We start from the raw sequence: 25,832 nt of genomic DNA on the forward strand, positions 1-25,832 counted from the left end.
GAGTTCAGGATCACTTCTTGATCATTGCTAGTTTCACGACCGTTCCTTTGCTTCTCTTCTCGCTCTTATTTGCGTAAGTTAGCCACCATATATGCTTAGCCGCTGCTGCAACCTCACCACTTTACCCCTTCCTTTCCCTTTAAGCTTTGCTACTCTTGATACCCATGGTAATGGGATTGCTGAGTCCTCGTGGCTCACAGATTACTACACCACCAGTTGCAGGTACAGGTTATGCGATGATCATGACGCGAGAGCGATGTTTACCTGTTTTGGAGTTCTTCTTCTGCCTCTTCTTCGTCCAGGGGATAGGTTCCAGGTCGGCAGCCTGGGCTAGCAGGGTGGATGTCGTTTGAGTTTCTGTTTATGTTTCATCCGTAGTCGGATGTTGATCTCATGTATGATGTATTGATGTATTCTTGCGGCATTTGTATGCCTTGTATGTATCCCCAAATATTATGTAATGTTGATGTAATGATATCCACCTTGCAAAGTGTTTCAATATGCGGTTCTATCCTTGGTGGGGCCTTCGAGTCTCTTTAGGATAGTATCGCATATTGTTGAGGATATAGACCTGGGAGTCACCCGCCAGGAGGGCCGGGTTACACTAAGGGTCATTGCCAGAAGCCTGGAGCTAAGTTTCAAGATAATGGGCCAGAGATGGGCTGAGACCCGGCGATGGCTTAAAGCCCGTAGTACAATCTTTATTGTTATAGTAGACTTGTAGTGTAAGGCAAGTATTGTTTAGAGTCCGAGCCGGACACTCTTATGAGCCGTCCGGGACTCTAAGGGCCGCTGGGTGTCAACCTCCCTATATAAAGGGATGACCCGGCAGCGGTTTAGGGGCGACAACAATCTGATCGAGAGCCGGGCATAGCTGTTTAGCTCCCTGGTTACCGAAACCCTGATTAATACCACCTCAACTGGATGTAGGCTTTTACCTTCACCGTAAGGGGCCGAACCAGTATAAACCCTCGTGTTCCTTGTCCCACTTAACCCCTTCAAGCTTCCCAATTGTGATGGCTCCACGACTAAGTCCTAACCCGAGGACATCTGCCGTGACAATTCCACGACAGTTGGCGCCCACCGTGGGGCTGGCGCACGGTGGATTTGAGTTCTTGAAGGGCAGCTTCGAAGGGCTCAAGGGATACGCTGTGGGCCGGATGGCCAAGAGTCGTCGCGGAAAGCTCTACATTGACGATGCGGACTGGGGCCCCGACGCCGGCTCAGTGGAGTACGGGTACCGGGTCCCCTTTGGTGGAATTCATGTCTTCATCGGCAAGATTGGAGAGCCGGGCCCCGAGCCGGATCTCCGCGCCGGTCTCATCGAAACGGCTCAGCGCGCACGACCCGCCCGGGCCCGGCCTGCCTTAAAGCGCGCTTTTGTGGGATGCATCTACGGAGGGCCCTCTGATCCATCCGGGTCTGGTGATGAGGCGGCCGCCGGCTCTGACGGCGAGTCGGCCGCTGATGAGTCAAACTCGTTGTACCAACTTCAAGATGGCAGGCTCATGAGTTATTCCGATGGCAACAGTATTCCGAACCTTTTTGAGCCGCCAAGTCAGGTCGGAGTTTTTATGGCTGGTGCGCAGCTTGTTCAGAACCCCGCTGCCGGATCGGAAAACCCGGTGCCTTCCCCAGCTCAGGTGCTGATGGATCTCACGGATAAGATGACGGCCCTGTTAACCGCCACGGTCGACCCGGCGGATCAAGTTCAGCATGATGCGGCGGTGGCACAGCTAAAATTGGATCTGATAAAAGCTAAAGAGGACCTTGCAGCGGAAGGGATCAGGCTGGCTGCGGAGCGGGTGGCTCTCGATGCCCAGACCCAGCTGATTCAGGCGCAGTCCTTCCAACTCACGATGGATCAGAACGCGGCCAATGAGGTCATGAGAAGGAGGCATCAAAAGGCTCAATCTCGACTCCCGCCGGTCTACGATCCGCGCAACCTCTTCAACATGCCAGGTGCAGGGTCTAGTCACCCGCCAGGGGTCGTAGCACCCGGGTCTGGACCCCTTATTCAACCACGAGTGATGGGGCCTCCCCAGGGGCCCCCTGCCCCGCCTCAATATGTGCCAATACCCCCGGGCCATTATAATAACCCGCTGGAGAACATGGTCGCCGCGGCGGCACGGCTGGCGGCTCTGCCCGTTAATGGCGACTCTCCGACAGCTATTGAGACCCGGCGGGTCAGAGAACTCCTTCATACAGCACTGGCGCAACAAGAGGCGTACTTCTACAGCCGGGATAGGATCCACTCAACCCCTCGTCCAGGGCAGAGCCCGAGTTACAGCCGGCACATGGTCTCGGCGACCGGCTCAAGTAATGTCCGGCGCCATGACCCGCCCCCTGGTCATGGCCCGGCTCATAATGGAGCCTTCTACGTAGCAGACCAAGCACGCCAGGAGGCGGAGCAGGCGCCTCAATTGACGGCTTACCAGACCCCCCCCCCCCGGCTTATCCGACGACGTCCGTTGATGCGGGTATCCCTACCAGAACCGGGGGTGTCCCTTGTTTGGTGCCAGCTATCCGTAATGAACGTCTACCCAAGGACTTCAAAGGACCTAGGAAGGTGCCTAACTATACAGCAGACTTACAGCCTGCAGCCTGGATTGAGAGTTATGAGATGGCTATGGAATTACTGGAAGTCAGCGAGGCGGCCATGGCCAAATATTTCACCATGATGTTAGATGGAACTGCCCGCACGTGGTTGAAAGGGTTACCGCCGAACTCCATCGGTCTTGGGCTGAGCTGAAAGCCCGGTTCATTCAAAACTTCAAAGATACCTGCAGGCAATCTATGTCAATCGTGGATCTGACTAACTGTAAGCAGCAGGAGGGTGAATCCACGACCCATTGGGTTCGCCGGGTCAAGGAGATCATACATTCATCGGATAAGATGGATGCCGGCTCTGCAGTCTTAATGTTGGAACAAAACTGTTGCTTTGTGCCCCTAAAGATGAAACTCGGGCGGCTTAAGCGTGACTGTACTGATATGGGTACACTGATGGCAGCTCTTGTCAAGTATGCCGATTCCGATGGTACCAAGGATCCCCCTTCAGATGATGAAAGGGCAGGGAAGGGAAAGAAGAACGGCAACGGCAAGGGTCCTCAGTTTAGCCCGGGGAACCAAGGAGGAGGCAAGCGCAAGGCCGATGGCAGCCTAGAGTTTGTAGCCAACACCAACTCTCAAGGTAATAACCAGCGACGCAAGGGGAGGCCCCCTCCCCGAGGCGGCGGGTCAGGACCTTCTCTGGAACAGCTGTTGAATGAACCTTGTCCGAGACACGGTTCTAGAGAGAAGCCGGCGACTCATCTGTGGAAGGATTGTGCTATCATGAAGGCCTTTAAAAACTACAATGGTCCGGGTGGCGGCTCAGGCGCCGGCGGCTTTCATGGCCCGGGCGGCGGGTCAAATTCCGGTCCTCAGAACGGTCAAGGGGGCTTTAATCAACAGTCTGGTCAGGGTCATCAACAGCAGCAGGGGGTTATCAGACCAACCCAAGGCAGCTTAGCGGTGGACAGTATCACGTGTTCACCACTAGTTTGTGCAAAGCGGCGGGTCAAATTCCGGGTCTTCCAGGAAGGCGACCTTGTGCTCCGGCTCATCCAGGATCAAGCAGATGCACACAAATTATCCCCACCTTGGGAAGGGCCCTTTGTGGTCAGTAAGAACTTGCACAACGGGTCATATTACCTCATTGATGTTCGTGAGCGTAAAGATTCGCGTAAATCTGAGGAGGAGACCCGTCGGCCGTGGAATATCGCTCAGCTTCGGCCTTATTACACTTGAGCTACCGGCTCTTGTGGGGTACATACTTATCTCAGACATATATGAATTATGATAAGCAATAAAGCAGGACCTCTGTCCTTTTTTCTCCTCCAAATATACGTGTCATACTAATTTGAAAGGAGGATCCGGCTTATGATCGCATTTGAGTCTAGCCGTAAGCAGTAAGATCACTTGGGGGCTTCCTGTTCAAACATCGGTCGTATTCGAACCAAAGAGAACATAGCTGTCGATACCCATTTGATTGGCAAAGTGCCGAGCTCATTGGGAGGTTGCCTTTGGTCATATTTGAATCATAGTGTAACCCCTCTGAGAACCGATGTGGATCGTATTCGAATCAGCGTCGTTAAACAATTTTCAGAATCACTTGGGGGCTTCCTGTTCAAACATGGGTTGTATTCGAACCCAAGAGAACATAGCTGTCGGTACCCTCTTGATTGGCATCGCCACACCCATTGGGGGCTATATGATCGTATCCGAATCTTGGCTTAAACCCCTTTCGGGCCGGGTCTCTGGTCGTATTCGAACTGGAAGCCCCTAAGTTCCGATTTATCACAAAGTCTACTCTGATTATGCCAACGTGTGCATGGCCGGGTTCCGCTTGACCGGCTTAATTTTGGAGTTATCTTGTTAATTGAACATCCTGGATGTCATCAAGACAAGTCCATTAGAGTTAAGATACCAACCATGCTACCCGGGTCATTTAATCCGGAGGGTGGTAAGCCATCTTGAGACTTGTGATTTACCTTTCTATGCAGATGCTTGAAGGTACTTTTTTAAAGGTTGAGAAGCACGAAGGATAATTATGACCCGGAGGAGCATCAAAAGAATGACTTCAAAGGATTTCAGCATTCATTACGTGCACGATGGCACGGCAGAGATAAATTGTTGCACTTATTCTATTACAAAAATCTTTCAAAGTTTCAAGGGTGGAGCGTTGTTTGGTGAGCCGCTAGCCGGTTTATGACGCCTGCTGAGTCGAAGTCCCCGGCTCATCTTCTGCTCCGGCTGATCCCAAGGCTTCGAAGGTCGACGATTTCCAGTTGATGCCACTGAGAGCTTCGAACTGAGCTTCTTCGTCAATTAACCCGGCCGGGTCAATCTCGGGGGCGTAGGTGTGTTCGCGAGCCGGAGGAATCAGACTAAGAGCTTCATAGCGAGGGGTTGGAATCCTCTGATTCTCCGTGTTGTACCCCGGCTGATACTTGGTTAAGTCGGTGTCGTTCCCGATGATGGTGGCCACCGGGCGTACAGCCTTCACGCATGCCGCGAAGTCCTTCTGGTCGAAGGTGGAGCCGTCTTCCTTCAGGCTGGGGTAACCCAGGGCGATGTCTGCCGGGTCTAGCTCCGGCAGGAAGGCTTTGGCCCGGCTCAGCGCGGCAATTGCTCCGGATCTTGCAGAGGCTCGACGTAGCTCTTGGATTCGCTGTGGCAAAACTGCGAGCCGGCGCAGGACTTCAGCCAGATGGGTTGGTACCTCATTGGATAAGGCCACCACAGCTAAGGCGCGCTGTGACCTGGTGTAGAGTTGTTCCACCAGGGTGTACACGGCCTTTAGCTTGGTGACCACGCTCTGGTTGAGGTTGGCACTCCTGGGACCTGTTTAATAAAGGTCAGGTAAGCCGGTGACAAGGGTGAATCGTGACATGTGCAGACTTGATGAAAGCCGGTGAGGCGACTTACCGAAGATAGCAGCCACCATTTGGGAAACCTGGTGCTTTAGACCGGAGAGCTCAGCGGTCTTCTCAGTGAGGGCCTTCTCCGCCTGTTCTGCCCGGGTCACCAGTGCGGTTTTCTCCTCAGCCCAGGCCTTCCGCTCAGCGTCGAATTCAGTCTTCAATTTCTCCTGAGCGGCGATGCTGGAGACAAACTTGGCATTCGCCTTCCGGGTCTCCATCTCTTGAGTTTTTAACCGGCTCTTGAGACCCGCAAGGTCCGACTCAAATTTCTTGCCAGTAGCCTGTATATATTTCCGGGTTATTAAACAGTCATTATATAAGTCCCAAGCACTTTCCAAGCAAAGACACTTGGCACTTGGGGGCTAATGCATATTGAACGTGTCTATCTACGTACTGCTGGTTCAATTAAGTAAGCCGGACTCTAAGTCTACAACATATGCCAAGTATAAGTTATAGACTTGGGGGCTAGCATGACAAGGATCACTATGCGGAAAGTAAGAAGACAGCAGAAGGTTACCTCAGACTTTTGTTGGATCTGATTGACCATGGCGATCTCCGCGTCCCGGCTCTTGTGCACCTGGCTGATGTAGCCAGAAACGAGCTCTCCAATGCTCAAATCGGGGTAGCCCGAGAGATCCAGATTCGCCCGGTGGGGTCGCAGCAGCTCCCCCTTCGCGGAGCATTGGGCCAGTGCGGTCGGCCTCCCCGGCTCAACATACTCCATCCGGGTAATTACCACGTCCGGGTCGTTAGCCGGTGGGGTTGAGCCGGAGGCCTCCGGATTAGCTGACGCTTCGGTCGTTGTCTTGGTGGTCGGGGCAGGGGCTTCAGGCGCCGTATCCATGGGAATGGTGGCCTCGGAGGCGGCTGGCGGATCTTGAGCCGTCGTCTCCGGCTCAGGCAAGTCCGGCACTCCGGCTGACCTGGTCTTCTTTGCTCTTTTGGTGAGCTTTGCCTGGGCACTGAAAAGACAGAAGTGTTAGGCATACAAAGAGTAAATACAGACAGATAATGTAAGGTGATTGTTATTACCCGGGTGCAGTCTTGAAGGCCGGCAGACTTGACTGCATGGAGTCACCCGAAGAGGGGGAGGTCTCCTGGTAATTGGAGTCAGAAGAATTAAGTGGTTGACGGATAACACCCGCCAACGGATGAAAAGGGTACAAGTGAGAAAAGACCTCGGTGCGACGCTTCCTTGTAGCGTCGGGTAACCCGGCGGAGAGGTCGGTGTCCTTGCGGGCCCGGGTGCGACGCCGGCTTTCGTGAACCTGCTGCTTCAAAAGAAATTGAGGGTCTTGATGAGCTAATGGATGAGAAAAGCTTACTTTCCGGGTTACCCTTCGGACTTTCAGCTGTGGCAAAGGCTCCGAGTCGGAGGAGAGTAATGTTACCTCTTCAATCACCGGGTTACTGGCGCCGGTGTCATCCTGTCAATAAACAAAATGATGGTAAAGTGGACAGTAGCAAACAACAAATATGGCAAGAGTTTAAAGGTTTAAGGGTTACCTCTGACTCGGAGCTATCGCTTAATTGCAGCAGCTCCGAAGCAGTGGGTCTGCTTCCCTTTTTGCGAGGGGCGGCTCTCTTGGTGGCTTTCTTCGCCTTCCTGGCCTTCTTGGCCGCCTCATGGTCATACTTGACCCGCCAGAATTTATCATCAGCCTGAGAAATACAGTAATGAGTTCTTAGTAAGATGACAGGTAAAAAAAATGGAAAGGTTAAAGTCAGCGGCTTACCGCTGGGGCTGGATTGGTTTTGCAGAACGGGGCTAGCCCGGTTTTTCCACAGTCTGCCAGGCTCTCGTTTAATAGAGCCTTGGTCTCTTCTTCGGCAACGTCTTCTGGAAGGTCGTTGCGACTATGCCTCTGCGGGTCATCCTTTCGCCCGGTGTACTCACACATTAAGCCGGGGCGGCGGCTCAATGGGATCACCCGCCATGAGATCCAGACCCGGACCAGGTCTATTCCGTTCAGACCGTTGCCTAGCAAGGCCTTGATCTTATTGATCGTTGGAAGCAGAGGCTGGCGTTCCGCGGCAGTCAGCTTGTCGGATAGCGGATGAGTCGGCTCCAGGCGCGTTGGGCGAAAGCCGGGCAGCGGGCTCTCATCAGCCGGGGACGTGTCTTGGCAGTAGAACCAAGTCATGTTCCAGTCCTTGGGGTGACTTGGTGGTTCTGCGTAAGGAAATAGACAGTCCCTGCGCCGTTGGATGGAGATGCCGCCTAACTCTAGACTTGGACCGTTTGCGCACTCGGTTTGGCGGTTCAAATAAAACAGCTCTCTGAAGAGCAGCAGACTCGGCTCTTCTCCAAGATATACTTCACAAAAAACTTGGAAGTTGCAGATGTTGGATATGGAATTGGGTCCTATATCCTGAGGCCGAAGGTCAAAGAAGTTGAGCACGTCCCGAAAGAATTTTGAGTCGGGCGGTGCAAAGCCCCGGCTCATATGGTCTGCAAAGATCACTACCTCCCCGTCCCTCGGCTGAGGTCTTTCTTCGGATGGGTCAGGGGCACGGTAGGACATCACTTCCTTCTTGGGCAGATATCCGGACTTAACAAAGTTGGCCAGGGTCTCTTCGGTGACGTTGGATTTCATCCAGTTGCAAGTGATGGGAGCCTTGGGAGGCATGGTGACGGTTGGTGGTCTATGAGGAAGAGAAAAGTGTCCGGGTTAATTATAAGCCGGGGATTATCATTCAAACTACAGTGACGGCTTATGAAGGGGACTAATGATATATATTGATATGGTGGATTATCTAAGCTGTCGGGGCTTTCAGGTTAAGTTGGTCATCTACGGCTTACTGCAGTTAAGTCGGAGGATTTTACAGAGCATGGTTCTCTTTAAACCGGACATGTAAGCCGCCGAAATTCAATGGTTGCGTTTTTACTAAGTGTGGTAAGCAGGTTTCACATACTACCGTAACTTTTTTGGATCAAAATAGTCGGAGCAGAGGAAATTTTCTAGACCTAAAAAACAGAGGCAGGAGAAGTTCTTGAGGTTGAATACAGTTCTTATGCAGTAAAAAGAGGATTTCTTGCAGATGAAATGAGTTCCGAACGTCTACCGCAGTGGTTTTATGCAAGGATAAAGATCAACCGACTACAGTGGTGACGAGGACTGCCGAGTTTCTGGGCAAAGGTGACGAACACGAAGAACAGGAGGAACCCTACCACAGATTTGTTCTAGCAAGGCAGAGAAGACTCACCGGAGTTGAGGAAGAGCGAAGGTCGCCGCCGTTATCTGGTCCGGGTCAGGGTGATGCAGCGGCCGGGTCGATGAAGGTCAGGGGCGCGACGGCGGCGGCGGCGGCAGAAGCTCGGGCAGAGGAACGACAGCGCGAGGAAGAAGAAGGAGAGTGTGAGAAGAGAGTGTCGGGCCGGCCTATTTATAAGGTAAGTCATAAGTGGGCGCGAGATTCAAGGAGACCACGGCGTGGTTATCTCCCCCTCACGGTGCCTCGATTTTCGCAAAGACAGTAAAAGCAGAGATCCGTTGCGGATCTGGCGGAGTAAAAAACGGACTTAATGGAGGATGACGTCACGGCGGATTATCCGGAGTCCGGAGAATGACGTCACTCCGGGTTATGGCCTTCACACGAACGGTAAGCCGGAGATTTTTCTGTCGGCAGAGTTGAAGATTGACACGAGCCGGCTCAAGTCAATCTGGGGCCTAATGTTGAGGATATAGACCTGGGAGTCACCCGCCAGGAGGGCCGGGTTACACTAAGGGTCATTGCCAGAAGCCCGGAGCTAAGTTTCAAGATAATGGGCCAGAGATGGGCTGAGACCCGGCGATGGCTTAAAGCCCGTAGTACAATCTTTATTGTTATAGTAGACTTGTAGTGTAAGGCAAGTATTGTTTAGAGTCCAAGCCGGACACTCTTATGAGCCGGCCGGGACTCTAAGGGCCGCTGGGTGTCAACCTCCCTATATAAAGGGACGACCCGGCAGCGGTTTAGGGGCGACAACAATCTGATCGAGAGCCGGGCATAGCTGTTTAGCTCCCTGGTTACCGAAACCCTGATTAATACCACCTCAACTGGACGTAGGCTTTTACCTTCACGGTAAGGGGCCGAACCAGTATAAACCCTCGTGTTCCTTGTCCCACTTAACCCCTTCAAGCTTCCCAATTGCGATGGCTCCACGACTAAGTCCTAACCCGAGGACATCTGCCGTGACAATTCCACGACACATATTGGGCGTGACAAGTTGGTATCAGAGCCTCGACCGACCCTAGGAGCCCTCCTTGTTTGATCGTGTAGTTTGGCCGTCGTTGAGTCTAGAAGAAAACTTTTCGGAGTCTAGTTATATCGGAGAGTAGGAATTCTTTTTACTCCTCAGCCCCTTCGTCGCTCTGGTGAGAAATCTTGACGTAGGTGTTTCGACTTACTTCTCTTCCCCTTCAATTTTTTCTTCAGGATCACGTGGTTAGTTTTCGTTCGTTGTCCATCCTCTTTTCAATCCGGCGCATTTCTCTTCGAGTGTTTTCGGTCCTCGTCATCTTTTGCGAGATCAGTCCTTAGTTATTTCTCTTCCGATGTTGTTTCCCTGTCCGAAGTTGTCCTTGTTTTTCCCACCCGCCCACCCTTCTTCTTCTCAGAACCGGAGTTCGTAATCGAGTATCTACTCTACTCGTGCGAAATCTTTGCATTCTCTCCTCAATTATTTCAACCGGTGCTTTTCTCTTCAAAGCTATTCGTCGATTTCCCCTTCCTAGTTGACGTTGTTGTTTTTCCCGCCCTCCCACCCTTTTTATTCCCGGAGTCTGAGTCTCTTTCGAGCAGCAATTTCATTCGTGCGGAGCATCTTCAGTCTTTCCTCAATTATTTCTACCGGTGAATTTTGCCTCGTTCGACATTCTTTCATCTCTTCTTTTCCGTTGGATTAAATTCCAAATTTTCGGTAGTGATTATATTCTTTCCTCCACTCAAATGTGTCCCGTTGCTCGTTCCCCTCTCGTCATTTAATCGTTCCGGAGTGATGAGGACATCTCAGGAGATTCGTCTGTGTTCGAATTAAATCGAGGTTGTCACCTCATTCAAATATTTCAGTTGTTCCGGTGCATCATCTATCTGGTCAACAATCCTTTCTTAACGGTGTTTCTTTTCGGTGGGCCCTAACCCACAGGTCTTTCCCCAGGATCTTACCTGACTCTTCTAATTTTCCCGGAGCTTTTCCCAAATCCTTTTGAAGTTTGACGTAAGTATGTATTTCATCAGTCAGACGTTTTTCCAAGATCAATTTCAAATTCTTTCATGATCGGGCCAACATTTTTCTACCGGAGTATCTCAACATTTTTAGAGTTATTTCTCGCCGTCATTCTCAACATTGAAGACCGAAGTAGAATTTCTCTTAAATCTTGTTCGCTCTCCCGGTGATTCGCAGTGCTAACTCGATGTTAGCCTATCCAATTGTTTCTAGCCGTGCATTATTTTTCACCCATCCGGAGTATTTCAGGAGTTGTTTTTCCGTCTCATTTATCCGGAGGTCTTCTTTTCAGATTATTTCGTCGTTCTAAGTTCTCTAATCCATTTTCCGATTATTCGATATTCATGCCTTTTCGTTCGTCTCCATATTCTTCCGGTGCTGCGTTCAAGTATGCTTCAATCAGTTCGCGATCTCTTCGCTCTCCGGTCTCGAGATTCCCTCAAGTTTATTCGTGTTTTTCATATTTTCCCGGTGATTCTTTCTCTTTCGTCATTCAATTTTGAATTCTTACGGTGGTTCGTTCAAGATTCTGTTGTGGTTATCATATCAATTAATTCGTTCCTTCCAATCCTACCGGTGGTTCACGAAGTCTTTCTCAAGTTTTGACGCTATATCTCCCTTTTAATCTTTCCAACGAGAATAAAAAGTATGCGAAATCCGTTGTTTCTCATCAATTTAATTGATGAAGGATAAGCATAACGTAAATTCTTATTCTTATTTCATCGTCGCCAAGAAATTCCTTTTCTTCGGAGTTTGTTCTTGAGGAATATATTCTAGTTCCAAGTGTTTTCATCTTTTCTTTTCCGGAGTTCTAAGATTCTCGCCGATTTCGTCGGAACCTCCATCGGGATCATCACAAGGATTTATTCTTATTCCTTTCATCCTTCAATTTTTATCGGCATTCTTCTGTTACCGGAGATCTTCACGGTGGTTCGTCATGATTTAATTCATTCTTCGAGTGTTCATCAAGACTCTTATCGAAGGAGCTCAAGTATCTTTCTTCTCGCGTCTCAAAGTGCAATTAAATTCTCCGTTTTCTTTTGAAGTGGAGTTTGGCATTTCTTCGTTCTCTCTCAGCTATTCCATCTTTTCCGCTTGTGGTAGGTTACCACCTCATAATTTTGAGATGTTATCCATAAGTCCACAACAAGCTCATTCTTTTGTTGTTGAATTTCAACAACTCCGTTAAATCCTTTCTTCTAAGGTTGCTTTCTATTTCATTTGTGGCACAAGTTGTCATTTTCTTCCCCGTTCCTCTCATTCTATTAATTCAATTCTTTCCGGAGATTTTGTGTTGTTCCTCAAGTCAACTATCATCCCATTTCTCGAGCTCGTGCTGTCTAAATCCTTTCAGTCTTATTCGTTTCTTATCTTGTCTAACCGGAGTGGTTTCACAGTCTATCTGATTCCGTGGGCATTCGATTCTCGTCATTCTCATCGTTTCTTTTCTTCTCGAGTGCTCTCGATTCTTTGATTTCCTCTTGTGTTCTTATTCTTTTTTTCTGTCTTCTCCCAACCGGAGTGATTTCGAATTCAGGCTTATTCCTTTAGCTTTTGCTTCTTGTATCATTCAACATTCCTCCTTTCTTCTCGAGTGTTCTTGATTTTGTTCATCCCCATTCTTTTGTTCTTATTTCACCTCATCCTTTTTCTCTTCCGTCTCGGTCCTAAGATCTCGGGACGAGATCTCTTGTTAGTGGAGGAGTGTTGTAACGCCCCGGATCCGATGCGCCAGGTGTCTGCCAGTTATTCGTCGTCCTTGCCTTATCATCTGCTTGCGTGTTGCATTTTGCCATGTCGTCATCTGCATTTCATATCATGTCATCATGTGCATTGCATTTGCATACGTGTTCGTCTCTTGCTTCCGAGCATTTTCCCCGTTGTCCGTTTTGCAATCCGGCACTCCTATCTCCTCCGGCGCACCCCTCTTGTTGTCTTTCGTGTGCGGGTGTCAAACTTTCTCGGAATGGACCGAGGCTTGTCAAGTGGCCTTGGTATACCACCGGTAGACCACCGGTCAAGTTTCGTTCCATTTGGAGGTCGTTTGGTACTCCAACGGTTAACCGGGCATCCGCAAAGTCCGTTTTGGTATTGCAGCAAAAAACCCCTTCAAACAGCCCCAAAACCCCTTTGAGTCTCCGCCATGCTCTCATTCGTTCGATCACGATCGCGTGGGCGAAAACCGCTCCTCATTTGGACTCTCCTAGCTCCCTCTACCTATATATGTGTGTCTCTCCCGAGATTTTCGCGCAGTTGAACCCTAAAATCCTCCCCTCTCCGCGCCGGACATGCCGTCCCGGACCGGACGCAGTCGCGCCGCCGCCCCCGGCCAATGGCGTCGCGCCATGTCAGCCCCGCCGGGCCTCTCTCTCTCCTCCGCCGCCGCGGCCCGCGGAGCCCATCCGGGGCCCGCGCGGGCCCGAGCCGCCGCCGCCGCGCTCCAGCCCCGCCGCCTCCTCGCGCGCCCGCCGCCCTTCGCCGGCGCCGGCCGCCGCCCGGCCGTGCCGCTCCTCGCCGCCCCGCCGGCGTGCGCCGCCCGCCCCGCCGCCGGTGCCCTCGCCTCGCCTCCCTTCGCCGCCCCTCGACCGCGCCCCAGCCGGATCCGCCGCCCCTCGCCGGCGTCGCGCCATCCCCGGCCACCTCCCTCTGCTCCGGCCTCTCTCCGGCGAGACGAGCCACGAGCCCCGAGCCCGATCTGAACGGAGCCCGTACGTTGACTTTTTCCCTCACCCCCGAAAATATTCCTAAATCCCCAGATTTTGTTATTATGTGTGTATGTTCTCTGAATCGTAACTTCATGCATGTAGCTCCGATTCGTGCGTGTAATATGTCAAATTGTTCGCCTCGTGATGCCCTACATTTTGTTCCATTGCACCATGTTAATTAGAGGTCATCTTAATGCCCAAATCTCTGTTGGAAGAGGGCTAGTTGCTGTTATTCTCTGGTTCTTATCAGAACTTGGAGATTTGTCATTTTTGTATCTTTTAATCTGTGCATCTTTTGGGCATGAGCTCTACATGTGTTTTGTTATATGCCATGCCATCTTTACAGTGGTGTATGCCACGTATTTTTGTGTTCTATGTGGTGACTAGCACAAGCATGCAAAGTAGGTCCCGTAATGTTTCTGATTTCAGAGACTTTGTAAACTTGATACTTCAGAGAGATCTATGCATATTTTGGAGATGTTCAGTAAGGTTGTTTTGTAGCTATTGTTGTAATTGATCCATTCCTGCAATTGTTTGCAATTATGGGGTGCCATAGCATGACTCAATCTTGCTCTACTTTTGCTATAAAATATTTCTAGCAGATTCTTAACATGATATGCAATTTTGCCAAGCTTATTGTAGTGGATCCATACATGCTATGCTATTGTTCTTGCCATGGTTAGCTTCATAAACATGCCATCTTGCTGTAGGTATGCTTGGTTTGTCATGAACTGCTCTGTAGTGAGTGCATCAAGCTCACAAAGAGGCCTACATGTTATTATTTCTGCCATGCTCTGTTTTCCGCCAAGTCTGAAACCTGATAACGAAACTTGCTATGTTCACATGCTTGCCATCATATCTTCTGGTCCTTTTTGGCTTATGGTCAGTAAGGGACTTTTGTCATATGCTTTGAGTAGATTCATGCCATGCTTTGTTTTGCTATGTTAAGGTCCTGTAGCATGTTGATTTCGTGCTCTAAACATTGCTACCTGATGTTATTTCTGCCATGTCCAGTAATTCTGCCAAGTCTGTGAACCTGTTATTATTTGCAATCTTGTCATGTCCTTTTGTGCATGTTCTAGTGATTTCTGGAGATAGCTCATTGTTCATGTTTTGTTGTGCTTTACCTGTACATCATGTCCATGCCTTGTGATTTCATATTGAGTTGCTGTAGCATATTGTTTTGGTGCTTGCATTATGCCTAGTTGCTGTTTTGGTCAGATTGTCGCTATGTCTTGTTTGGAGTGTATGTGTTGCACCGTTGCTCCGTTTTGAGCATGCTCTATATGAAACTTGCTTAGTTTTGCATGTAGTCTCATATTATCTTGATGCATCCTTGTTTTGAGGTGTTTGCTTGATGTTTGTATGCATTTTGCATCAATCTCATGTTTAACTTGTTTTGCTCATATCTTCTAGACCGTAGCTCCGAATCTAATGAACGTTATATGTAACTTGACTAGATTTTCGTGTAGATCATCATGGTGCTCTTTCACTTGCTGTTTAACAACTTGAACTTAATGTTTATTCAGTTATGTACCAATTTCGAAATTTGCATATGAGGACTTACCGGAATTGTTATGTGTTGTTTCCGGCCTCATTTAAACTTGCCTTGATGTGTTGTTCTTGTATGCATCATCTCTTGTCATGAGTAGCTTCGTTTAGCCTTGTCATGCATCATTCTTGGTTGAGCATCATGCCTTGTTCTTGTGTGGTGTGTTTACCTTGTTGTGTGCCTCTTCTCGATAGTTCCCGTGTCGTTGCGATCGTGAGGATTCGTTCGTCTTCGTGGCTTCATCTTCTTCATGGATTCGTTCTTCTTCCTAGCGGGATTTCAGGCAAGATGACCGTCACCTTAGATCTCATTACTATCATTGCTATGCTAGTTGCTTCGTTCTATCGCTTTGCTGCGCTACCTATTCTCTTGCTCTTCAAGCCTCCCAAATTGCCATGAACCTCTAACCTTTGTCACCCTTCCTAGCAAGCCGTTGTTTGGCTATGTTACCGCTTTGCTCAGCCCCTCTATAGCGTTACTAGCTGCAGGTGAAGATGAAGATTGCTCCATGTTGGATTATGTTTATGATGGGATATCACAATATCTCTTATATTATTAATGCATCTATATATTTGGTAAAGGGTGGAAGGCTCGGCCTTATGCCTGGTGTTTTGTTCCACTCTTGCCGCCCTAGTTTCCGTCATACCGGTGTTATGTTCCCGGATTTTGCGTTCCTTACACGGTTGGGTGATTTATGGGACCCCCTTGACAGTTCGCCTTGAATAATACTCTTCCAGCAAGGCCCAACCTTGGTTTTACCATTTGTCCAGCCTATTTCTTTTCCCTAGGGAGTCGCTCTCTCGAGGGTCATCTTATTTTACCCCCCCCCCCGGGGGGGCCAGTGCTTCTCTAAGTGTTGGTCCGAACCGAGCAGCCTGCGGGGCCACCTCGGGGAAACTCGAGGTCTGGTTTACTCGTAGCTTGACTTATCCGGTGTTGCCCTGAGAACGAGATATGTGCAGCTCCTATCGGGATGTCGGCGCATCGGGCGGCTTTGCTGGTTTTGTTTTACCATTGTCGAAATGTCTTGTAACCGGGATTCCGAGACTGATCGGGTCTTCCCGGGAGAAGGAATATCCTTCGTTGACCGTGAGAGCTTATCATGGGCTAAGTTGGGACACCCCTGCAGGGTATTATCTTTCGGAAGCCGTGCCCGCGGTTATGTGGCGGATGGGAATTTGTTAATATCCGGTAGTAGATAACTTGACACTTTACCTTAATTAAAACGCATCAACCGCGTGTGTAGCCGTGATGGTCTCTTCTCGGCGGAGTTCGGGAAGTGAACACGGTTTCTGGGTTATGTTTGACGTAAGTAGGAGTTCAGGATCACTTCTTGATCATTGCTAGTTTCATGACCGTTCCTTTGCTTCTCTTCTCGCTCTTATTTGCGTAAGTTAGCCACCATATATGCTTAGCCGCTGCTGCAACCTCACCACTTTACCCCTTCCTTTCCCTTTAAGCTTTGCTAGTCTTGATACCCATGGTAATGGGATTGCTGAGTCCTCGTGGCTCACAGATTACTACACCACCAGTTGCAGGTACAGGTTATGCGATGATCATGACGCGAGAGCGATGTTTACCTGTTTTGGAGTTCTTCTTCTGCCTCTTCTTCGTCCAGGGGATAGGTTCCAGGTCGGCAGCCTGGGCTAGCAGGGTGGATGTCGTTTGAGTTTCTGTTTATGTTTCATCCGTAGTCGGATGTTGATCTCATGTATGATGTATTGATGTATTCTTGCGGCATTTGTATGCCTTGTATGTATCCCCAAATATTATGTAATGTTGATGTAATGATATCCACCTTGCAAAGCGTTTCAATATGCGGTTCTATCCTTGGTGGGGCCTTCGAGTCTCTTTAGGATAGTATCGCATATTGGGCGTGACAGTGTAGCCCTATATGTAGTTTGTTTGAGCTACATTTGATATTAACTAGTCTCAAATGTATTATGTAGGATGTTTGAAAATGGTAAGTACCTTGGCCTTGATGATGCCTATGAAGCGAAGTACCGTGCAAGGCTCGTGGAAAGAGCGCAGATAATTATCTCTATTGTTGGAATATTATTATTGTTTATAAGTTGAAAGGAAGCAGTAAGTTATCCATTCGCTTTTTTAGGTTCCTCCACTTATTCATTTGAGGGGCCACAATCCTAATGAAGCCCGGTATATGGCAGACGATATGAGCCCTATTTCAGAAGATTGGATATTCTCTCATTCACCCTCAACTTTAAAGGCTCACAACCCCTTATGAACTCCATGGCCATTACAACCCTTTTGGACCGTTCGAGGCCGAAAACGTACCCTTTCCACCCGCCCCTTGGCATGATGACAATCACTTTGTAAGATTTTGCGATGATCACTGCCCTTTCGATCGAGGCCAGGGCTCTTACTGGGAAGATGAAGTCTGAGGGGTGGCGACGATGGATGGCAGGATTGATTGGTGTTGAACTTGACCCATGGACTCATGAAACCCAAAAGGATCCTACGCCATCTAGTGTAATGGGCTCGTGGCTACGAGGACATTTTTGGCCGTGCCTGGAGAATGTTGGTGAGGCGACTTTGGTCATGTTTTCAAATGGCACAGGGGACACCGCCTCCTGGATGTACTTGGATGCACTACGTGACTGGACCAGAAGTGGAGTGCCACATGTGACTGGCGAAGATGCGATCGCGGTCAGACATGATCGACTTTGGCACCCCATGCATCTTGACCACCCAATCCAAGAAGCTTGAGAAACTTGTTGCGCCATGAAAGCGTGTCAGAGAGGAACAAAATGTGTTGTCTTGGTGAAGCGGTCGACCACGACGATGATCATGTTGAAGCCGTCGGACTTGGGCAAACCTTCGACGAAGTCCATAGTGAGGTCGGTCCATGGCTCTTCCGGCACTGGCAAGGATTGGAGGAGGCTTGCTGGTTTGGTGTGCTCGAACTTAGCATATTGGCAAACAAAGCACCGGCGAACAAAATTGTAAGCACACAGAGCCCACGACACCATATCCTTCGCGCCAGACATGGCGCGGCGGTGAGGACGACTGTTCTATGCGGCTATGCCGGCTGTGCAGCGGTGACGCCGGCTCCTCCTTCTCGGCATCCAATTTAGACGCCGACTCCACCTTCCCGGCATCATGAGCTCCATTCGCCGCTGTTTTTTTTTTTTTTTTTGAGTGGGAACATCGCCGCTCCGCGTACAGGCGCACCCGTGCTGTTCCACAAGCCTGACCTGGACTGGCCCAAGCCCAACCCAGCCCACCTGCACGCGTACTTCATCACACCCCTCTCCCCGTCGTCTCGCACTGTCGCACCCGTGCACCACCACCACCACCCCACCACCACCAAAGGGGAACGAGCGCCGCCGAGCGAGCACGCCCGCCTCCCCCCACCGGAGCACGCGCGCCACCCCGAAATCCCCTCTCGCATCCGTCGGGCGGTCTCCTCCCCGTGCTCCTCCACTTTTCTGGAATGGCGTCGAGCGGTGACGCAGCCGGAGTTGTCGGTAAGCCCTAGCTCGCCCAAACCTCTCCTGCTACTTTCTCCTCCCAGTCAGCCAGCCGCCAAGCCCCAAATCTCCCCGTATGCGACCGATACGATGCTCCAATCCGTCCAATCAGTCGCGGATTTGCTCTCTGGTGCCGTGGATCCGTTCCCGTCCATACATCCATGGTTCGAATCTGGTCTTCTCCGGCTCGTCCGTGGGGGGAGAGGTCACCCCCCTGCTCAAGTGCGTGTGTTAGGGTCTGGACTACTGCTGCGAATGACAGTTTCTTAAATTTAGCAAAAACTGGGGTTCAGCTCAGCTCAGTTCATTCAATTCCCGGGACTCGTGTTTAGGTCGTCGAGTTCATGCTTCATGGTAATGTAAGTTACTGAAGAATTTAGGAAGAATTGATGAGCTGGCATCCGTTGCCGCCTGCCTTCCAGCGACGTCTTGGCTGCAGGGCCCTGGCACATTAGGCAACAAATAATGTTCCGATGGCGAGGCAACTACGAGGAAGTGGTCTTTCGTAGGTTGCGGTACGATATGGTGCAGGAAGCACTGCACCTGAGCCATACTGTTGCCCCCATGTCACTAGCATGACGACGCTGTGTTGCTTGTTTGAATGAAGATACCATGAAACTGGAGTCCATAGCTGTTGGTAATCTGTATGATCTATGATGGAGTAGGAATCGTCAAATTTTATCTATCCAGAAGATAGGATGAATGTAACGAATTTGCTGCTGGTGCCGATATTTTAGTAAAATGCATTACATGGACTAGCTTTGTGCAGAGTGGTGGTAGATAGGGCACTATCATAGGGATGCAAGCAGCGAGCCACTTATCCTGCAAAACTCGGCAATATTTCGCCGCTCACCACAAAATTGACACTAGCATGTATACTATGATACTGGCTGTGAACACGGCCCACTTACATCCTTAGACTATCAGCTCTTCATCTAGTCCAGAGGATTGCTACAGCTGAATACTTGGGGTTAATGTGTTCCCCATCTATGCTTATTTGTTGTCATGACATAAAATAGTTTGTTGGCAGCTGGTCACTTTGTTCTGGGAAATTCACTATGCCAGTCTGCAAGGTGTATATTTATAGAATTCACTAATCCTTGGAATAGAAGACACTTAATGTATTAATCCTTATTGCTTCCACACTACATTCCCACTATTGTGTAGAGCTTGTGAATAGCCGCACCTTTTGGAAATACAGGAATAAAATCGCATTTCTGTGATTGCTTAGCTATACAAGCGAGTAATCTTCTGATACTACGTAGCCAAGGGAGATGGTACATAAAAAGAATGAGCACAAAATTAGGTAGAATCCAAGATATCTGAGAATTTTTGTCATTTGGGATTGCGATAATTTACTCTATGCAGCCGGGTGCAATTATCCCTTCGTTATCTACTGGCTCCTAATTGCTTATCGGAACAACTTGTGTTAGAAACTCTGCAAGCAGAACTAAAATTGTTAATAAGCTGCCGGTTTCCTGGTTCGGTGTATTTTGGATGAAATTGTTTTATGGTCATTTTTTGTTTATCTATGTAGCTATTCTGAACATCAGATTTGATGATGTGCCTATGCTGTATCTATTAATGTTGTTGGAAGTGAATTATTGATACTTACTGCCATAAAAATATTTCTGTAGTGCCGAGGAACTTTAGACTGCTGGAAGAGCTTGAGAGAGGAGAGAAGGGCATTGGGGATGGAACAGTTAGCTATGGAATGGATGACGCAGATGATATCTACATGCGCTCCTGGACAGGAACAATAATTGGTCCCCACAACGTGAGATATTTCCACTGACCATTGTTTTCTTGAAATAAGATTTGTTGCGTTTCTGAGTCTGTGCTTCCTTGTTGATCTATATATGATTTTGTAGACTGTCCATGAGGGCCGAATTTATCAGTTGAAGCTTTTCTGTGACAAGGACTATCCCGACAGGCCACCGACTGTTAGGTTTCACTCAAGAATCAACATGACCTGTGTGAATGCCGAGACTGGATTGGTATGGCACTGTCTCTGTGACCCCTGAACGTTGTATATCCACTTGTTCTCCTTGTGTTTCAAACTTAACCTGGAGCAAAAATGCAGGTGGACCAAAGGAAGTTTAGCCTGCTGTCCAACTGGCGCCGTGAGTACACAATGGAGAACATCTTGATACAGCTTAAGAAAGAGATGGCGACATCACACAACCGGAAACTAGTGCAGCCTCCGGAGGGGACCTTCTACTGAAGGAGCACTTGCCGTGTCGCACGTGTCATTCCCAAGAACCCTCGCGGTTCCCATTTTAGATATCGCATAAGATCGCAACATTTGGTGCAAACGATTATGTATAACTTTGACGGTGTCCTTCACATGGTTCTTGTGTGTCTTGTCTCGTTATATCTCCTGGGTACGCCTGTGTTGTAATGATACGCTGGAGCTTCAGCTATTGTTTTTAAAAGTACCATTACGTTGCTTCGTTCTCGGGGTCGTGAGTGCTATGCTATGCTGTTTGGTTGTTTTGTCTGTAAAACCTTCTCCTGGTTAAACCTGATCCTTGTGATTCTGGTGATCAGTGTCATCTTGCCAATGTTTTGCTCTACGTGATGGATGTTAAGACAGTATATAGGCCGAATGGTATGTGCATATGTGCATTTTTTGCTCTCTAAAATGCAATGCTTGCACACTAGTAGAATTTTGAAAATAAATTGCACAGTTCTTTAACAAATCTCTCTGTTTCTGTTTCTCACTTAATTGGAGCATTTTTTTTTTTTGAGTTTATAAGAACAGTGCATGCACAAACGCCCACAACATATAACACTGGTTATGCTTTCGTGAGTTGATGATCGGATTGACCGCCTCAACAACCGTTGGATGCCGCGCATAATGGCCCTACAATCTCTGTCGCTCAGCTGCACCTAGCCGTTTGCAACATGGCTCATGTTGCGTTTGGGGTCATGTTGTGTTCGGGGGTTCGCAACATCAGTTGTGTTGTGGTCTATCTGTCGAAGCGTTTATACCTTTGCAACATGGCCTATGTTGTGTCGGCAACAAACCCCATTTGCTCAGAAGCCCTGGTCACTGCAAATAGAGTGGGTGTTGCCCTGGAAGGCGTTGCAACAAGGGCCATGTTGCAAAGCTTTTACTACATCGTAGGGGTTGCTGCGGGCTGTTCGATCAAATTTATCCGACGGCCAACGCGCTAAGAGTTATCAGCTGACTGTTTGTGAGTGTCTTCCTTTCTGAAATTACCATCTAAATTTGATACTCCCTCCGTTCCTAAATAATATAAGTTTTTTTAGAGGTTTCAAATGGACTATAATATACAGATGTACATAGACATATTTTAGAGTGTAGATTCACTTATTTTACTCCGTATGTAGTCTTTTGTTGAAATATCTAAAAAGACTTATATTTAGAAACGGATGGAGTAAATAATTTAGTACGATTTATAGTGTACTACACTTTGTGCGCAATTAATAAGATCACTAATGGCCTTCTTACATCCTTGCCGTAGAAAATCAGGAGTGAATCGGCCCGATCAAAAGAGGACCCACCGATCTGGACCCTCCAGCGGCCTGTCCCGAATCCTAAAGCCCTCGACGCGCCGTCCGATCCACCTCCCCCTGCGCCTTCCTCTCCAATCCCACTCCGCCTCGTTCACTCCTCCACCTCTCTCCCCCTCCCTCTCCCCCGCCTCGCCACCACGGCGAATCCATCGCCGCCTCCGCCGCAGCCGCCGATCGGGCGGCCGCCGTCGCCCTGCCCGATGGAGGCCGCGGGGGATCCAGAGGAGCCCCCGAGGCCCCCGCCGCCGCTCGAGCCCTCCGGATCCGAGGCCCCCCCAGACGCCCCCGCCCTCGCCCCCGTCCCCGTCCCTCCCCCGCCTCCCGCCCCAGCCCCCGCTCCCGCTCCGGCCGCTCCTGCTACCGAAGCTATGGCGCTCGTCTCCGCGCCGGCGCCCGCCGCGGTGTGGACGGCTGTGTCGCCGCCGGCCGAGGCGAACGGGAGCTCCGACAGGAAGAAGAAGTCGGTGCCCCCCACTTTTTACCCTTTTCGGCAAAATTTGGGTTTCGCCTCCGATTTCCTCTTTTGGTTCGTTGCGTGCTGAGTATTTTCTCTGGGATTCCCTCTCACTAGCCTTTCATTTTCTCTCCCGTGTTTGGTTATAGGAGGAAAGCAGAGGACGGCGAAGGGTGCAGGACGTGCAGCTGCAAGAAGTCCAGGTGCCTGAAGCTGTAAGTTGCACGAATTTTCCACTGTCTCGCCAGTAATGCAAAATGCTGCAAATGTCTCATCATAGAACGCCAGAATTTAGTGAGGGGTTGAGATATATGGTGCTTCGATTCTCAGTACATCTTCTAATTGTTTAGGATGCAATTGGCATTTTGATCCAGCACTAGTTCAGTTGCACATCTGCAATGAGTCTGGTGCTTTTTTTAGCAATTATAGATTGGGTGGTCGAGCATTTCAGATATTTGATGGATAACGCACCCAATGTAGCCAATCGAGATCCCTAAAGATATTGTGACTCTATTTGAGCATGTTTACCAGCTCTATTTGAACATGCCTACAACTTAAAAAAACACAACTTTATCCAAACATGTTGATTTTTTGTTTCAATTTTACGTTCACCTGTACTTACTAGTTACTGGTGCAATGTCACACACTTGAAGCACACCTAAGATTAGTACATTGGTTGGGATTCTGGTCTAGCTGTACGCAGCCTGCGTGTTAGTGCCATGTATTGCTTCACGGCACTCTTGCAATGGAGGGAACTGAGTTTCAGGCAGGGGGTGGTTAACTGGTGATGCATGGAAAAGACGGGGAATGCTAATTTTCGCACGCACCCTGCACACACAAACATACACCATACCTATCTAACCATGCTCATGCATTACACACAACATGATTTATGATTTCTTACTGCTAAATTCAAGTTCCTTCTTGTTGTACTGATCAATTGCTTTATATTGTGGCAGTTATTGCGTGTGTTTTGCTTCTGGGTCACAATGTTCTGAATTATGTGGCTGTGACCCATGTTATAACAAGCCTATTCATGGTGTTCAACAGAATACACCACCAGGCTTGCCTTTGCAAGTTGTTCGACCAGCAGAGGCTGGTCAAAATTCAGCGGTATAAATCTTCTTCAAACATGACATGGTAAATGTCTAACTATTTCCTTGTTCTATTTTTGACGATCCTGCTACTTTTTTTTATTCTCTCAAGGAATTTGCAAGATACCAAATGGACTTTTTTAGAAGAAAATGCACTTGCAAAAAGTCAGGCTGCCTTAAGAAATACTGTGACTGCTACCAGGTTCTGTATCCAACTCTATCCTATTTTTTTAAAAGACAACTCTATCCTATTAGTTTTTCTCTTCTCTCAGCTTGTGACTGGTATTTTTTTTCTTCTGTCTTTGAAGGGAGGGGCAGGATGCTCCATCAACTGTAAATGCGATGATTGTAAAAATCCATATGGGAAAAAAGGTAACATAAATCTGGTGCCAACTCTTGGAACTAGTGCGTACTACTAGATTGCAAGATGTTAAAGTCAGTGATGTGTAAAATGATATGAATTCCTCAAAAAAAAAAGATATGTGCTTATTGGGTGGATGGGTAACTGCTAATTCATGAATGGGTAGTCACAATATGAATGTGTTTTCAAAATTCAACTAATTATTATTATGTGTTTTTGCGTCTATGAGAACATATTTGTTTTATATTTAACATTGATTAAAAAATCACCACAGTTAGGCAAACCATCGGTCTACACACACAAAATAGATTAGCTATGCTCTACATTCTATAGGTTGTACTCCATCTATATGGTACACATTTTGAACTATATACACTGCACAATAAGGTAAATTACTCCCAGTTAATTTATTAGTAGTGAAGATAAGCTAACTCGGTACTTAAATCTAAAAAGAAGAGATGGTTTAGTTTATAGGAGAATGCTCTATTATTTATATTATGTTCCTGCTTAATCATTGGCAGTGTTTACAACTGGCTATATGGTGTTACGGTACATTATCAATGTTTTGGTACCATAGATGACCTCAGCTTTTTACCACATACTAACTCTGGAATGCATACTGGTTCAGAGCCTCCAGAATAGCTTTTTATTCTGCATATATTAGGTTAGGATATGTTGGAGTTCGCTTGATGAATTCTATTGCGGTACCTTTTCTTTTTACAAAGATGTTTGACATAATATTGTGGATTTATTTGTTCTGTTGATTTGCTTGCTACCCCTTAATTGGAGAAGCTGACTTCATCTCAATTATGGTTATGGTTTTTAATCTGTACTGAAAATAAAACTTTTGTTTGTTTGTGTTCTGCAGTTGGTGTTATTTTGGATGGTAAAAGTATTCTTGCCACACCCACACCCGGACCCACTCCGATTGAAAGGAATGGAACGGAAGTTATCTCAAGTGATGATGACGACGACGATGAAGATGATTATTACATGAATCGTCCACTGTCACCTATCCCCCCGTCTCCAGTATCCCGAGAGTCTTCATTCCAACAGGAGACTCTAGTCGGCGTTGAAGTCCATACTGTGAATGGGCACCTGTACCCGAAACCGCTGACCCAGGTGCGTCCAGAGTCATGGCAGCTCTCGAGGAGGCCTGCCGAGGAAGCACGGGGAGAACAATGGCGCTACATGAGGAGGCCCAGCGAGGACGGAACATCCGATGCTATGGAAGGACACGCGGACCCCAAGTTTCATCATCAGAGAGACAACAACAATAAACAGCGAGAGAGCCCTGCTGACAACAGGTTCAGCATCCCGCGGTGCATCGAGGTGATGAACGGCATGGCAGACCTCTCGCCGGTGGACAAGTCGCTCGCCCCGGACGTCTTCTTGGATCCAAGCAACCGGGAGATTTTCCTGTCGCTGAGTGTAGATATCCGGACCATGTGGCTGAAGCGTAAGATGAGGAGCCTTGTGTAGAGAGAGATAGTAGCACCGCCGCGGCGATTCTTTTTCTCAGTCAGGAGTAATAACACTTGAAATAAGTAATGCGGTGTGTGCTGTAGATATCCCTAGTCTTCTTCTCATTATGAGTTATGTGTTGATGTGTATCTAGCACCGACTAATCTATTTATGGTAAATCTATAAATCTGTATTGGGACCCAGCCTGTTCGCCGCGGTAAGTTTGCCCTGATCTTCAGCTAGAAATGAAGTTCTTCACCCTGCTGCTGCTGCCTGGTCTGCTTTCAAGGTTCATGTATAATCTGTCTGTCTGCCTTCTTCTGGAAGGGGCATCTGTCTCTGGAATGCAAGAGCCACTGATTGTACATACAGTTAGTTGGTGCTCAATGATTGAGCCCTAAACTGCAACCCTGATGATGCAAGCTGAAGCATGAGGTTGACAGGAAGGAAAAGAGATGGTGTGTGCCCTGGAAATGCACCTACAGCGCTACTAG

At 48.5% G+C, this 25,832-nt stretch overlaps 2 protein-coding genes across 2 annotated transcripts; both read left to right on the forward strand.

Annotated features, from left to right (window-relative positions):
* The first annotated feature begins 18,211 nt into the window (after positions 1–18,211).
* On the forward strand, positions 18,212–20,875 carry LOC109774761 (ubiquitin-conjugating enzyme E2 variant 1C). The gene is made up of 4 exons (XM_020333522.4): positions 18,212–18,419; positions 20,060–20,199; positions 20,294–20,419; positions 20,506–20,875. Exons 1-4 carry the CDS (start codon positions 18,386–18,388, stop codon positions 20,644–20,646), a joined length of 441 nt encoding a protein of 146 aa, XP_020189111.1. The 5' UTR covers positions 18,212–18,385; the 3' UTR covers positions 20,647–20,875.
* A 1,154-nt stretch (positions 20,876–22,029) lies between these two features.
* Positions 22,030–25,541, forward strand: LOC109774762 (uncharacterized). The gene is made up of 6 exons (XM_020333523.3): positions 22,030–22,425; positions 22,569–22,634; positions 23,379–23,532; positions 23,626–23,715; positions 23,822–23,885; positions 24,743–25,541. Exons 1-6 carry the CDS (start codon positions 22,166–22,168, stop codon positions 25,354–25,356), a joined length of 1,248 nt encoding a protein of 415 aa, XP_020189112.1. The 5' UTR covers positions 22,030–22,165; the 3' UTR covers positions 25,357–25,541.
* The last annotated feature ends 291 nt before the right edge of the window (positions 25,542–25,832 follow it).

The sequence above is a fragment of the Aegilops tauschii genome, chromosome 5 (genome assembly GCF_002575655.3).
Source record: "Aegilops tauschii subsp. strangulata cultivar AL8/78 chromosome 5, Aet v6.0, whole genome shotgun sequence".
Lineage (NCBI taxonomy): Eukaryota > Viridiplantae > Streptophyta > Magnoliopsida > Poales > Poaceae > Aegilops > Aegilops tauschii.